Source organism: Malurus melanocephalus, unplaced genomic scaffold (genome assembly GCF_030028575.1).
Source record: "Malurus melanocephalus ecotype Western Australia unplaced genomic scaffold, MMel_1.1 scaffold_20, whole genome shotgun sequence".
Classification (NCBI taxonomy): Eukaryota; Metazoa; Chordata; class Aves; order Passeriformes; family Maluridae; genus Malurus; species Malurus melanocephalus.
The window spans coordinates 3,788,016-3,803,651 of NW_026623252.1; the positions used below are offsets into that span (position 1 = coordinate 3,788,016).

The window sequence follows — 15,636 nt, forward strand, 5'->3', positions numbered from 1 at the left end:
GCTTCCCCTCTTGATGTGTAAAAAAAGCTACTTTTTAAGAGAGCCCCATGCTATTTTCAGAAGAAAAGACATCCTAGTCTCTTCCACCTAGTCAAAAATGCTCCCTGTTCCCTTCCTCAAGTGCTATGRGGATAAAACCCATTCCAGACTGTGGGATGCCTGCATCCCCTCTGCCTGCACTCCAGGCGGAATGCAGGCGAGAGATCAATGTACATATTTAATTTGGGAATATAGCCTCTACGTGTGTCCAAAAAAATAGTCTGAAGTAATAAATCCTCCAGCCAGACAAAATTGGGTTGGCTTTGGTGCAGACAATGCATTACATCAGCTGGAGCAGCTGAGGAACTAACCCTGCATCRCTTGGGGTTAATATATCAAAGCATTCCTGCTGCTGTGGTGCCAGTGTCCTCACCCCACTGACAGCCCAGCGACACGGGAGTGAGGAATCACATGGCCTCGCTACAAGTCTCCCTGTGTTTTCCCTGCTCCATGCTGTGTGGCCTCATCCACTCCCATCCCAAATGTTGCAGCGTTAAGCTGAGCTACATTTTCCAATCAGGCCCTCCAGATTTTCAGAAACGCCAGTTGTTTTGGACTGGAGTAAAACATAGCCACAACACATGGTTTAAAAACAACCAATTGTTTGTAAAAGACCAAGTGCTTGCACTAATTAGTCATAGAGTTCCGTAAAATGCCATATGAACATGCTTTTGGAAGAGCTTTTGGGAAACCACATCACAGTTAAAACTCCCTCAGCTGGAGTGGAAGAGGGGAAGGAGGTGCCATTTATTGTCCCTGTGGAAATCCATCCAGATTCATCCAAGGCACAARTCAGGGGCAAACCATCCCTCTTCTTGAGCACAGAAAGCCGTGCTCTGCTTCAAACCATCTTTCATGCTTGTCAGGAAAGAGGTATTTTCCATGCACCTATTCTACAGCAAAATGAAAAATTGCCAGGATTCCTCTCAGGGAACGGTTCCAACCACTTGACATCAGACAGAAGAGCACCTGTGAGATGTCTCCTGGTTCTGCTTTATGATCCAAAGCCGAGCATCCCTAYTCCACCTCCTGTCACCTCTGCAGTYGCCCACCCACACAGAACAGCAGTGAACTAGCCGTGGCAGCTAACAATTCCTGGCTTACCTAAAGCCATGCTGGTGCTAAAGGATTTCACATTCCAGCTGGGATAATCACTAGCAGGGCAGGAAGGCAGGTCATTATAGTTTCCTGAAATAAAGAACTTTGCTTAAACTGGGAAACGGAAGACGATACTGGTAACAAAACATTAGAGGAAATGAAGACAAAACATTTCAGATCTTACAGCATGTTAGAGCTGGTGCATCTGATTTTAAATCATAACACATTTTTTCTGGCATCCGTAGCATTCCTGGTTTTCCGTGCAGAGTGGCTGATGAATGTCATGTGGGACTGACTCAGYTGCCCAGCGTGGTCTCCCTGCCCTCTGCCTTGCTGGGCATCCCAGCCCAGTTCATCCATCCCAGGCCAATTCATCCATCCCAGCCCTGCAGCAGGTACTGTGCTCTGCTGTTTTCCTCTGGACTTTTCCAGAGTGTTGATTCAGGGGCACTGAAACCCCTCTGATCCTTCCCTGTAGGAATGTGGAAGAATCAGTTCCTCTCTTCTCCAGCAACAAAGAGCCAAAACAGTCAGGCCAGCCTTGTCAAAGTCTCCAGAGTTTAGCTTTCCCTCCCATTGTAGCAACAATTAGGATAATTTCCCCCTCTGAACGCAATGAGTTGCTGCAGAGCCCTTTTGTTTCAGGTGCTGCAAAAGCAGTAAATAAATAAACCAATAGGTAGATAAAACACTGAATACCCCAAACTGACAGAAAGCAATATATGTGCTTGCATTTAGAAACCACCAAATTCCATAACCATCTGAATGATCCGTCAAGGACCATGGTGGACACAGATGGCAGAGGCAGGAGTACAATGGCCTCTGCCACCGAGCCTCTGCTTTTCCTYCCTCTTGCCTTCTGCCTTTCCCCTCTGTGCCTTTCCCTAAGGACAGCTACTCCACATATTGCAGCGTTCCCAGCCTTACACCATTGATGTCTGGGCACTGTGAGAAGGAGGCACCTCCCCAGGGGCTGACAGGCACCGCTTTTGTTGCTCAACTTCAATTTCTACAGAGGTTTTCATCTTCCCTGACCTTGTGGTGGCAGATGGGAAAGGCAGGAAAGACACTTTTCTGTGTGGCCTCTTTTGGGGAAGTTACTAGGTTAAGTTTCCGAAACATCCGGAGTGCATTAGTGGTTCAACGCAACTAATTAGAAATTCCCAAAATAATTTTTAATACATTTTTCAATTATAAAAGGAGTTGCTTGAGGTAACAGCAGATAATGGTTCCCCCCCTCGAGGCATCTCTGTTCCTTCTAAGTTTATTGGCAACAGATGACTCATTTCACCTCTGCCCAAGCTGACTGCTTTACAACTCTTCCAGCAGTATCTGGCCTTAAACGAGGTTACTCAGGCTCAAACTGATGAAATAATTTCTATTCTTGTGCCTGTACAGACCATGCCTGTAACACCCAGTGCCTGAGACTAAAAACCAACTGAAAACCAGCCAAACATCCAGACGTGACCTGAAAAAAGCCAGACTGTGCTGTGGCCACAGGCCTGGCTGCCATGGAGAGGCAAAACCTGTCATAAAATGCCCTGTCAAGTTTTCTGGGCTAGGCATCCCCAAAGCTGGGTGGAGACTTCAGGGAAATGAAGCTTATATTCACACCCATGTGAGCTTTTCAAGTCTGTGCTTGACAGCATTGCTTAACTATTTCTCTTTCCAAGCACAGGCAAACCATTTTCAGTCGCATTCAATACAGCTGCCTCAGTTGCATTCAATACAGCTGCCTCAGTTGCATTCAATACAGGCAAACACAGAGAGATGAAATGCTTCTGGAGGAGATTATGAGGCTGTCAGGGAGCTCCTCTATAGCCCTCTGCTTGGAAAGGTCCCACCTACAGCCATTTTTAGCCTGGTTTCCTAAGGGAATGTGGGTGATCACTCTGCCAGTCCCACACTAAAAGCTGAAGCCAGCTGGCCAGTTGCCACCAAGTTTTTCTCACAGGTCAAGGTCCATCCCAAATGTGATATCCCCACTGGCAAAAAAGCAGCTCATGGAGCTCAGGGTAGACACCAGACCTGCATGTGGACGAGTGTGTTTAAATGCTTTAAATCATGTAAAATGCTGCCAAACCTGCACCTTGTTAGATAACAATGTCTCTTGTTGCACATGTTTCCTTGGCTTCCACAGTCCTCAGGAGACGGCTTTTCCTTTGAAGTCAGGTATCCAGCCTAAAGCCAAAGGTCTCTGCATGGCAGCTCTCCTGACAAGGTGGGCTGGACTCATGGAGGAAAATCTTCCTGGCCAAGGTCTGCTGAGAAGAGAACGTGAAGTTACACATAAGCACAGTGTTCAGTGCAGACATTTTCACTTGAGGAAGCCACACACATTTACCTTCCACACAAGCTGCACTTTACTTATTAGACATATGGCAAGAACCTCAGCACATTCCTCAAGGCTATTTATTGTGTCCTGTCAAGTGTAATTTCAGAGGTGTAAACAACCTCACCTGTCTGCAAGCAGTGGTGCTGTACAAAAGCCTTTCTTGTGGTTCACACTTGTATTCTTTTTGTAATTTAACGCCACAAGACTTCAAATGTTTATTGTAGTCAGTAGTTATTTTCCCTCCTCATGCTAATGTTCACCATCACTTATCATCTGGGAGCTATTAATATTAAGCTTGTTTAATGTTTCCAAGCCAATCTCTGGAGTGTTTTAGCAACGTTAATAATTAATACAGGAAGACGAGCATTTTAGAGGCCTGAAGCAGTTCAGGGCAGGCTCACAGTGTAAATGATCTGTTCACCATTATAACTACACCAATCCTTAAAATATCTCTTAACTTTTTCTTATTGTGACAGTGAGATCCCCCAGTCCTTTTTTTTTTTTTTTTTTTCATTACAAGGGACAACCCTTCCTCCTCTCAAAATTGACAAAATGATATTTTAATGCTCCATGGCAGTGGTGACAGACCTTGCCTGTATGATCTCTAGTGGGCTACCCTGGGTCACCATTTCTGAACACACAGAAAAGGAAGAAGAACGGCAAAGGTCAGGATACTTCAAGCATTTCCATTCTGTGATTTAACACAGAAAAGGAGGAACAGCAAAGATCAAGACACTTCAAGCATTTCCATTCTGTGGTTTGACTCCTTGGCCACGTTTTCTATGAAAAACAGCGCTCACGGAAAGGATTACACATTAAACAGCACAGRTATAKCAATCAGCTTTGAGAACATCACTTGTTGTGACCTCTGCATGGATCAATTATTTTAAATTCATTTTGCTTGCTGTGGTTTCAGACATTTCTTCTCAAAAAAATAAGAAATGAGAGTGCTTTGGATACAAATTGAGATTTTCACATTCCAGTTGTTTGGAGAACAAAGGAGAAGAGAACAAGAGAAACTTGGCTGTTCGGACACACTTCTGGCMTGAAACCTCAGTCCGTCTCTCACGGGCTGGTGTCAGAAATGAGAAATGAGAAATGAGACTTGGGAGCAGCAGCATCCTCGCTGTCTTCAATGATAGAGGAGCTGTGCCCTCTAGTGGGGTCTGGCTCACCAGGAGCTGCACAAGAGCCTTCCAGGGAAGAAAAAATAACTCCCAGCCYTCACCAGGGACACGTTCCCTGGGCTCTGGAGATCTCCCGGGCATTTACATTAGCCAGGCCATGGCACTTTATCTGGGCACCTCATCCCCACCATCTGCTTTTATAAAAACCCTTCACAAAGACCTCTGAGATGTCACGAGGAAGCTGGTATGAAAATAACAGAGCAGCACAAACTGGGAAAGAAGTTTCTCTTATCAGTGACAAAGGGGTCCTTTCATAAGGCTTCAAAGCCTCCCAGCCTTTATTTTCTGCTAAAATTTAGGTGCATAATTCTACCAGAGCCTGTAGGTCCAAACCAGAGGGTAAATTCATCGCCGTGGGGAAGGATTCCTGCTGCAGCAGCCCCAGCCTAAAGTATCCTCAGTCCCAGCTCTTCCAAAATCCTGAAACACCTTCCTAACCCCTTGCTGTGCCAGTGCATCTGTGCAGAGGGTCACAGAGACTCACACTGAAGAACTGACTGATCCAAAGCCCTGGAAAAAGAAAGGCTTTAAGTCAGCTCATTTGGGAAACAAGTTATAGGGAAGCACTGGGAGCAAATTAAAGTGCTTCAGGGCTGACAAAGTTGTATACATTTTTAGGAATTGTCTTCAAAGGATCCCCAAATCCTGCTCTAGCCTCTGCAGAGCTGATGGGAAGGACCTGGGAKAATAAACTGTACATGGCTTTTCATCGTTGAAATGAGAAGCAATTGAACTGCAGTGCTTAGCCCTTGGAAGTCACAAGACACATTTTTCATTTCAAAACTAGGATGATATTGTTTTTAAGCTTCCTTGTAGGACTTCTGCTTTTCAYCCCGCTCCCTATAACCATTAGGACTAGATTTTGTTAAGCTTGTTTCACTTCCAGCTATCTTACTTGAAGGAAAGTAACTATGACGAGTGACAGGAACACAGAATTATCTTCATTCAGCTGTTTAATTATCAGACCTTCTCATTCTCACTCCAGACCCGTTATCCCAATGCAATATAACACGCGGTGATTTCTCTCTCAGGATATTAAAGCTTTAACAAGAGCAGCCTTCTTCAAAACACTAAGCCCCAACTGCCTGGGGTAACCAGCTATTACCTTAATTATCAGACAGTAAAATACTCCGKTTTTGCTCACTTTGTGCCTCCCAAGCTCAGGAGCAGCTGTCGTGCAGCTGAAGCATTTTGCAAGAGAAGCAGGCRTGTCTTCTCCCACAAAACAAATCCYCTTCGCAATCCCAAGCCTGAGGTATCCGAGCTTGTGCTGGCATAAGACCAAATCCAGGTCTAATGTTCGCCAGCAGAAATTGCCGTGTTATAAAAATCTGGAGAAGGATTGTTCGCCAGCAGAAATTGCCGCGTTATAAAAATCTGGAGAAGGACCCATCCTGGATATGCCGTGACTCCGGCCACACCCAGCCCTCCCTGGTCTTCAAACCTTGGGGGATCCGAGGTGCTTTCACTCCCATTTCCTTGGTAGCTGGGCTGTCTTGGAGGCCAAGACATGGGGAAAGCCCCACCCACCCACTCATCCCTCTGTCTGTCCGCCCATCCATCCGTCCATCCATTGCCAAACCCCGGTGTGGGCAGTGGGGAGGGAGGGACGGAGGGAGGGTGCAGGAGTGCTGGGAACACGCCACCGTGTCCCCTTGCGGTGACAACWGCCTCGTGCCGTCCTGCCTGGCTGCTAGACCTCAGCTCTGGTGTCAGGTCTAAGGTTCACTGATCTCGGGCTGCCTCTCACCTTTGACACCGCTCCCGGCGCCGGTGCTTTCGCTTTGAGCCGCTCCCGGCACGGAGAGGCTCCAACACACGGATGGGGCCGTCATCCCGTCAGCCCTGACACACGGACTGGAGCCCTGGGAGGAGAGCAAGGCTGCGGGAAGGTAAAGGCATCCTCCGCTCAGGAATTCCTCCAGGCAGGCCCCCAGCCCCCACCCGCCTTCTCCAACTGCTTTTCCCAGGCAAGCTCCGGGAAGAGTCTCATCCCTACACCCCAGGCTCGAAGGGTGGCACAGTCCTCAGTGACTCCCTGAMCAAGAGAAGAGGATTTTTAGGAAGCCCTCTCCTGTACCCCCATCTTCCCAGAGCTGTTAGGAAGGTTTCAGCAGTGCCTCGGTCTCTCCCACAGCCCAGGGCAGTCCTGTTTATTGCTGCCTTACTTCCCTTCGTGGTTAATGACCCTTATTCCCTTCCCCTTCGCTGTTGTTCTGAGAAATGATCACTGTGTAAATCGAATATTTGCACATTTAGTCTTTGCAGTTGGGATTTTTGTATCCCCAGGTAACCCTGGCTTGAGTGAACTTTATGAGTGGCCCCACTCTTCCTTAAGCCAGAGCTTAAGCTGGTAGGAGGAAGCTCACAAAAGTAGAGGAGAGATTTGAGGTGAATGTTAGAAYTTAATTGGGGAGGTAGRAATGTGACAACTATCTTGTGTGTGGAGGAAAATTAATTATMTAAATCTGAAAGAACCTAAAATATCGTGTTCAAAAACTGCAGGATTAAATAAGGCAGATTTAAGTGTTGAAGTCCTGGAATTTTTCTGAGGTGCTCATTAATTGTTGTTCTGGTTTGCTGCTGCACCCCTGCAGAAATTCAGCAAATGGGTTTAATGGTTTTAGGACCTAGAAAAGCTTAGATATCAGCTAGACATCATTACACTTAAACAACATTAAGTTCCCCAAAGTTAAATAGGATCTTAARTGAGACTTCTCAGTGACTCCATCCCCAAAGGTATGCATTACTTTCCTTTATCTACTGCTCTCCTTTGGAAATAAAAGGCTTATCCCCTGAYGATAAATACATCAGGATCCCTCCAGCCAAGCTTAAAAATGCTGAACACAATTTCCTGGGTGCAGAGATGTTTAATCCTCTGTTAGGAAGTGGGAAACAATTGGTGTCGGGGCTGTTTGGGTACTCACCTTCGAGATAAGTGTAGGATCAAGCAAGCCTGCCCCTAAAATCTGCTGCTACCCACAACTGCAACAAAATATTCAGCTGGAGTTGTATCTGGAGACCAAATCCTCAAGCAAGATTTTTATAGCTGATTGAAGATAAACTGGTTTATTTTCTCTGACTATCCTGGATCTGAGCAGGTTCAGCTTTCCCTGCCCCTCAGTGTGGCCTCTTGGCACAAGGAGAGGACCTGCACCACCCCAGCTGTTCCCCATGCTGCTCCCCAGATTGATGGCAGGAGATGTCTGGATGCTTTTCCCAGAGTCCCTTATCCAGCAAGTGCAGGGTTTTACTCTGTACTCTCCTTTCCCAAAAAAAAAAAAAAAAAAAAAAGAGGACAACCATTTCTCCTTAAATCCTGTTTTCCATTGAATCAGAATAAAGCCATTCGTTTTTCTTCTTTGCCATCCTCCTCAAGTGGGAAGGGCGTCCCACCCTCTGCCTCTTACCATAGGGAAAAAATCGTTTCAAATGAGCTTTGGCAAAACTTGTTGCAGTAAATTCCAGGTGAGTTTTGTTCCAGCATCACCCCAACTTTTCCAAAGTTTAACGGAGAGCAGCTGAGGGAAATGATGAGAAACTGTGTTTAATATACACAGTCTTGGGTGGATTTCAAGCAGCTTCTTGCTTCCTTTGAGAGTTTTATGGTTTCTTACTGACAGTAGCTGCCTAGAATGAATGGCAGTCTCATTTCCAGCCTACAGAGAGGCAAATGTATGTAATCAATACCATAAGGAGCGTATTTATGCTGTGCCACAGAGTTTATCTTTTTTCTGCTTCAAAAATATAACTAGCTGTTGGKGCACAAACTGTGATCCTGCTGAGGGACATGATGTTACCTGTGTTTGTTAAGGGGATTAAAGCCCATCTCMCCCAGCAGAAAAAGCTACTTGGATGTAAAGAAACAGACGTGGGTTCAGCCAAGAAGCGCTCTTAATGACAGCCTTAATGAAGAATTAGAGGTCTGGAGCCTGCCAGAGTGCAGAGGGAGGACGGGCAAAATAATGGAGGCACGTGGGATGAGCAGCTCGCAGGAACAAGGGGCTTTTGTCAGGGAAGCGAGTGCAGAGAGCCCAAGCTCCTCAGCCAAATTCCCGACCCCAGGTAGAAATTGCACCAAATCTTCATAATCAGTCTTGCAGGTTCCTGCTCTCTGCCTGAATGGAGGGAAGCCCCCCATTCCAGAAGGGCTCACCCTGGCGCCCCATGAACTTCCCTGTCTCCTTTATAATCATCCACAYGAGCCGAGTGTTTTTGGAGGAGGAGCTGTGCAAGGAGGAACCAGGGCAAAGCAAGGCACAGTGTTATTTGCTGCTCTGCACTGGCAGTTCCCAGCGACAGCGGGGCAGCGGCACTTCCTCGCCCTCAAGGCTGGGAGGAGGGGACACACATGCCACCCAGGGGGGCTCCCACGGACCAGCCTCTTCCAGGGTGCAGCCAAGGCTCTGCAGCAGCTSTCTTCCACTCAGGTTTGAGGCAACCATTGCTTGTGGGTCTGTGTTTCCCTGCCATCCCTGTGCTGGGCGATGCAGTCACGCTCTGGTGACACAGGGCTGACACGCCAGGGGCTTGGTTTATCTGGGGCTCTTTACCCAGGGTGCAGGAGCATTTCCCATCTGCTTTGGGTGCTGCTGTTCCTCCTCAGGACTCCTCTCTCCCCTGAGCCCCTCCTGATACAGCTTCTAACCAGGATAAATGTGGGGCAGCAGCCTGAACTCTTCACCAGGGCTTTGGGAAAGGAGCTGTGCCGGAGACCAAGGCACAGCCTGGAGGGATTTCCCTCTGCCAGGAAATTCCTCCAGCTTGTTCCCTGAAAGGAGTTGCACCAATCAATCTCCTTGCCGAAATCCAAGGAGGCTTCTGGTATCAAGTTTTTTCCGAAACATCTCCACCTTCTGGTCACAACTGACAGTGGCAGATGCTTTGATGCATTAAATTTGCAATTAATGATATTAATGATTTTATTCCAGCCTGTTTTGGAGTTAAGCCCCAYCTGCCCTGTTGCTGCCTGGGATCASTCGCAGATGTACCTTGAACAGAGTTGGTTTCCTTGCAGGACATGGCACAGACGGTGACCCCGGGCACCTCCCCGGAGGGYTCTCGTCCCTCCTACATGTACAAGATGGTCCTGCTGGGCAGCATGTCCGTGGGGAAGTCRAGCCTGGCCTACAGATACGTGAAAAATGACTTCAGGGAGCTGCTGCCAACCGTGGGATGTGAGTGAGTGGCTTTGATGGCTCTGGACRAGAGGCCAGGCCTGACGCAGTTCCCTGCAGCGGGGTGGGGTGCAGGAGAACTGCTTGGCACATCTTGCAGTAGCACAGACCCACTTTGGAATGTGATACAGACTTGCCCAAGAGCCAGCATCTCCCCATCCACATCCCTGCAGCCCCTCTGCTCAGTGCCAGGCTGCAAGCAAAGCCACATCTGCATCACGCGAGTTTGGCTTTTCAGGGGCAGGTGAGCAGCAAAGGACTGAAACCTGGGATTCAAAGCGTGCAGCACATCTGCCCTTTGCCTTCTGTGCTGCTTTCAGACACCCCAGGAGGGTCTTACAGAATGGTTTGCACTGGAAGGGACCTTCAAGATCTCCTAGYTGTGATCCCCCCTGTGCCTGGACTTTGGGAATGTTCATTTTAGACAATGCACCTGGGTTTTGCCTTGAGAAGGCACAGCAGAGGCTGTGGTCCCACCTGTGCTTGGAGAGCCAGCTGCTGGAGCAGAGCACAGTGGAGTGTCTGCTCTTGTCCCTCTGCCTTGTCCCCAAGCAGCCATCTGCCCCCCAGGAGCAGGGAGGGAGGCTCCCCTCCAGTGGGAACCTTTTCCATGGATATTCCCACCCACAGCTCCCACCTACCAGTGAGGTGGAGGTGGCTCTGCCTGGGGGCTGTTCTCCAAAGCTCAGAGTTACCCAACATCAAACCTGGCATCATCCACCCAAATCTGCCTCCAGGAAGGGCCATGTCCAGTGGCCAGTGATCACAAGAAGTCCCCASCCCACACAGATTCTGTGCATTAGAACATCATTAACAGCCCCTCTGGGATGGGTTTGGCCTCAGGGGGGTGGATCTGAGCTCTCTGCTCCTGCTTCGAGTGAACACACCCCCTGCATCCTGCCTGCAGGCTCCTTCTTCACACAGACCCTCAACCTGGACGAGGCCACCGTCAAGCTTGAGATCTGGGACACGGCAGGCCAGGAGAAGTACCAGAGTGTGTGCCACCTGTACTACCGGGATGCCCACACCGCCCTCCTCGTTTATGACATTGCTAACAAGGTGAGGCACGGGGTGCTGAGCCCATCCCTGCTGGGATCCTGCCCTGCCATGCTGCAGCAGCGCTGTGGGACAGAGATGCCCAGATKATGGTGTTTGACCTTGGATGGGCAGAATGTGGTACATGAGCACCTTCTGAGGAGGGGAACATCCCTTTTGGGACTTGCCAGGTGTGATTTTTGCTGCCATGCATCCTGTACAAGGGGGATTTATCCCTAAATGTGTTTGAGGGCTGTTTCCCTGGGAAGGGCAATCAGAACCACCCTGCCACACCACTCTCGCCCTCCTTGGTTTGGTGCCACCCGGCCCTGTGACAAAGGAGTTGAATCAAAACCAGATCACTGGGTTTTGCTTTTGTCAAAATCACAGCAGATTTTGGCAAAACTGGGTGGTTTTGTCTCCATCTCTCCAGCAAACATTCAGCAGAGCAAAGGTGTGGCTAGAGGAGCTGGAGAAKAGATTCCTTCCTGATGAAATCGTCATTGCTCTGGTGGGGAACAAGACAGACCTTGGTGCTGAGCGAGAGGTCACCACTGAGGTGAGTGCCTGGGGTTTCCCCATCACCCCTCGCAGAAAGCACTGGGATAAATCCAAGGAAAATTCCTAAGGAAAGCCAAGAGGTTAAAAGGYTCCCAGACACCTCCAAAGTCCCTGTACAATTATTGACCCACTGTGAAATGTCACCGTGTAACCAAGCAAGCAACCCAGAGGGGGCAGGGGAATAACTCTGCTTGTCTCCACTCAGGAGGGGGAAGAGTTTGCACGAGCAAAAGGCCTTCTGTTCATGGAGACATCTGCAAAATCCAGCTATCAAGTGAATGATGTCTTCATGGCCGTGGGTGAGTTATGGGATGGCTCTAGGTGAGAGCAGAGGCAGGGCAACCATGGCCCCAAACCCCTGCAAAGTTCTACCCCATCACTGCTCCTACTCTTGTCACTGAAATGTTCCTCCAGCCAGTCCAGCCTGAGCCCCCCCTTAAGGCAGAAGGAGGGACAGATCCATCCCAGGATATTCCAGTGCCAGAGAGGGCTTTCAAGCCTTGTCCCAGAGCCTCAATTTTATTTTGCTTTGGTATCCAGTCTAGGCATGGTGGTGTCCCCAGCTGAGTTCAGGGAGCTGTGGGATGGTGCCCTGGAGTGGGACACGGGGTGGCCTTTGCATCCCARCCACCAGCAGGACAAAAGAACTCTTCCCTGCCTTGTGTTTCCCCCTAGTGCATGAGCTCTTGAGGAGGGAAAAAGAGAAGGCATCGAACCCATTCCCACACGGGAGAGCGTGGACCTGGGGGCGAGCGGGGCGAGGACGCGGTGCTGCCGCACCTGAGGACACTCAAAGGGACAGTGACAAAGCTGCGGGGACTCAGAACTGCAGGGACAGCTCAGCCTGACCTCCCCTCCCTCTCAGGGYGAGTTCAGAGCCCGTCCTGGGTGCACGGGGCCTCTTCAACCCTTCAGCACCATCTTCAGCCACGAGATGAGGCATCAGGGGTTTCTTCCACCAATCTTCTGTTTCCAGAGAAGAGCACAACCTGCYGGGAGCACTGCCACCAACCCTGACTGGTGACATCCCCCCACTCCCAGCTGTCACCTCCTCCAGTTCCCTTTCCATTTGAAAAGGGAGGGTTTAATTTCCCAGATCAAAGATCCCGGTGGTTTTACACCCAGGCTGCAAATAAAGAGAATATTGCCCTGTAGGTGAGCTGGTTTTTGCCCTGTCCTGGATTTCAGCCTGCAGGGAACCACAGGAAGCCTGGAGGGATCAGAGCCAGTGCCCCCCTCACCCTAACCACCCCATTACAGGGGTCACAGCCSATCCTTGGGAGCAATCACCAGGCCAGAATGGGGCCAAAGCAGACGTGTGGTGTTGSAGTGCTCTGTGCCTTGCAGGGCCTCCCCTTTTTACCCCCTTATGAGTCWACTGTGGGAATTCACCTTGGCTGGAAGAGAAGAGAAAAATCACCTGAGTTCTCCCCAAAAGCAGCACCACTCACCCTGTCTGCAGGGCAGTGACCTCTGAGTTTCTGTGGTGTGGCAGAGTGGTGGACTGAGCGTCATATTCTCCCCGAGAGTTTCTGATCCCAGCTCCATGGAAATGGGGTGGCTTCCAGCTTATGGAAGTGAAGGTGTTGGGGTCACCCCTGGGTGCTGGCTCACTGTGGGGACCCYAGGGGATACACCTGGGGAAGGGGGCCCTCTGGGCTTATTTTTAGGGTGTTTTTGGGATGTGAGGGGATAATCACCTGAGGGAAGGCCTGTCATGCACACACAACCAGTGCAGGCAGAAAACCATGGCAACCATGCAAATTTGGGGTTACACCCCCCCAAATTTTGGGGATCGCCCACCCCATTGTCACATTTTGGAACAGAGAGGCTGGGACACGGAGAGAAGAACGGTTTTTATTGTCAGCTCTGGTTTAGGGGTTCAGCTCCTGCCGGGGAGGGTGGGGGTGCGGGTGGGGGGCTCCGCAGCCCCGCTGCCGYCCGGCCCCGCCCGGCTGGGTGCCTCCGCCCCGGGCTTGTCGCCTCCCGAACCGCCCCACCGGCCGGATCCCGCGGCCCGTGTACCACGAGGGGTCGATGTCCGGGTCTGCGAGGGAAAAGCCGAGGATCCGTCAGGGGTTTGCAGGACGTGGAAGGGGACGGGGCGTTCCGCCCACGAGCGGGGGGATGGCGGACACCAGGGATGCAGGGCAGGGGGATGAGGAGGATAAAAGCTGCTGCAGAAGCTGTTTGGAAGTGGAGCTGTGCTCCTGCACAGTGCCAGCACCTCCTCACCCCCCAAACGCAGCTGAGTCTGGGGGTGCAGCAGGGGCTGCAGGCAGGGGGTTGGCTGGGGAGAGTCCCTTACTCGTGTTCTCCTTACTCCTGATTTCCATGGAGCGCTCGAGAAGGCGGCCGTGGGTGGCGGGCAGGGTCAGGCACACGAGCAGCAGCCACAGGAGGCAGGCGACCCCCAGCTTCATCCCCAGCGCTTTCTGGCCGCGGTGAGTTGGCTCCGAAGACTCCTGACCCCTGCTGRGCTCCGCTGTGGCTGTAGGAGGGAAGGGATTTGGGTGTTAATGTGTGTCCCCATCACAGCATCCCTGGGGCGGCTGGGGACAGGACATTTGCTGGGGCTGATGCCTCTGGGGAAAATACCACCCCGAATATGAGCTGCACAAATCTCATGGTCAATAACGCAAGTTTTGGTCCCGGCCTCGTGCCTGATTTTCTCTGGGGCCCCCGGGGCACCTGTGGGACCCAACAGCCCAGGGAATGGGGTCCCCACCAAAATGCGGGGCTGGCTGCACCAAGCAGGGGCTGCAGAGCCAGGAATGGGTTTTGCTGCTGAACGCTGGGGGATGGATGGATGGATGGATGGATGGATGGATGGATGGATGGATGGATGGATGGATGGATGGATGGATGGATGGACGGACGGACGGACCACAGCCACCTCAACACCCTTGGCACCCACTCCTGCACGCAGCTGCTGAAATGATAATCTGGGAACACCCTGTCATGCCCTTCATGGCACCGAGGGGGTGAGCAGGGCTGAGTGCTGGGCTGGATTTTTGCAGCCTCCTGAGCACGGTAGAGCCGGGCGAGGCAGGACCCGGCAGGGGAGCGGCGGCAGCTCCGTTTCCAGCGACTTTTGCACAGGAAAAGTTTGCAGCGCGCTGAGCAGGGGACACCGCGCTCCCGGGAGCTCAGGTTTGCTGCGGCCACCAACTTTTGGAACCCCCCCAGCCGGCTGGACAGACTCACGGAGGGAAGGCAGCGCTCGGGAATTACCCGGCAGCAAAAGCATCACGCGAGGGAGAGCAAAGCGCGGCTCCGGGCGGCGGGGCTGCACTTACCGAGGCGAGGCGAGCCCAGGTGKCCGGCTGCCGTCCCGCTGAGCCAGGTGGCGGCTGTGTGAGCCGGAGTCCCCTCCGCTCGCTGCTTTTATGGCCGGTTTCGCGCTGATGTCAGAGGCGAGCCCCGGCGGGGACCGTGCCGGGGCATCTCCCCTCCCCGCCRTCCACTCTCATCAAATCAGCACAGGGATTTTCGTGACTCAGAACGGACCAGCGCTTTATCTTCCGCTGGTTGAGGGAGATGGTTTGGGAATATGCTAATCTCTGTCCTCGACGCGGGGTTATTTCGGACGAGGGGAAGTCTCCTGCTCCGTCCCTCTGCCGGGCTTGGTGTGTGCTGCTGCCCCGAGCGCTGGGGTGAACAGTGGAACTCCACCGCAGGATTTACACTGCTACCACCTCCCCTTCCCCTCCATTCCCCACAAACACCTGCTTCAGGGAAAGCRGAACATTTATTACACAGACGAGAGGAAGGCAAAGTGCTGGGGCTCGCGGGCTGCCTGAAACAGGTTTGTTCTCTGGGCGTGAGGGCTTCAAATCCCCACACCYCCGATCCCCCACTCCCATTTTAAAGGGATTTGAAAGATTTCTGATGTTTATTCTGCTGGATGTGACACTGAAGGAGCCAGCTCGGGACCCCTACATGAGGGCCAGTTGGTGTCCAAGCACAGACAAAACTGGGATTAGGGGTATCCCAAAGCAGGCACATTTTTGTGTTGGCAGGATTGTGAAGACGCTGTAACCAGAGGGAAGGGGGAGGGCAAGTCGGAGCAGCACATTTCTTTCACGATCAGCCCCTCCTTAGTGCCACCCTGTGCATCCCCTCTGCCCACCTGGCTTCACCAGTGGGCACCACTGACTCAGAGTCATCACCCTGTGCCTCTGTGGCCAGTGTCTGACTGGTC

General features: G+C 51.3%; 2 protein-coding genes across 3 annotated transcripts; one reads left to right on the plus strand and one right to left on the minus strand.

Annotated features, from left to right (window-relative positions):
- The first annotated feature begins 6,278 nt into the window (after window positions 1–6,278).
- RAB17 (RAB17, member RAS oncogene family) lies at window positions 6,279–12,365 on the plus strand. Its single transcript, XM_057389813.1, is given in 7 exon segments — window positions 6,279–6,551; window positions 9,677–9,836; window positions 10,744–10,895; window positions 11,305–11,430; window positions 11,638–11,731; window positions 12,108–12,155; window positions 12,158–12,365. Coding segments are annotated over 6 exon segments (636 nt in total). The 5' UTR covers window positions 6,279–6,551; window positions 9,677–9,679; the 3' UTR covers window positions 12,217–12,365.
- A 913-nt stretch (window positions 12,366–13,278) lies between these two features.
- Window positions 13,279–15,026, minus strand: PRLH (prolactin releasing hormone). Of its 2 annotated transcripts, none has more exons than XM_057389815.1 (3): window positions 14,732–15,026; window positions 13,756–13,923; window positions 13,279–13,479 (listed from the first exon to the last, which is right to left on the minus strand). In XM_057389815.1, the coding sequence occupies exons 2-3, from the start codon at window positions 13,853–13,855 to the stop codon at window positions 13,307–13,309; spliced, it is 273 nt and encodes a 90-aa protein (XP_057245798.1). In that variant the 5' UTR covers window positions 13,856–13,923; window positions 14,732–15,026; the 3' UTR covers window positions 13,279–13,306. The 2 variants fall into 2 exon arrangements, with proteins under 2 accessions (XP_057245798.1, XP_057245797.1); XM_057389814.1 differs by having other exon boundaries at window positions 13,741–13,923; window positions 14,732–14,991.
- Window positions 15,027–15,636: the final 610 nt, after the last annotated feature.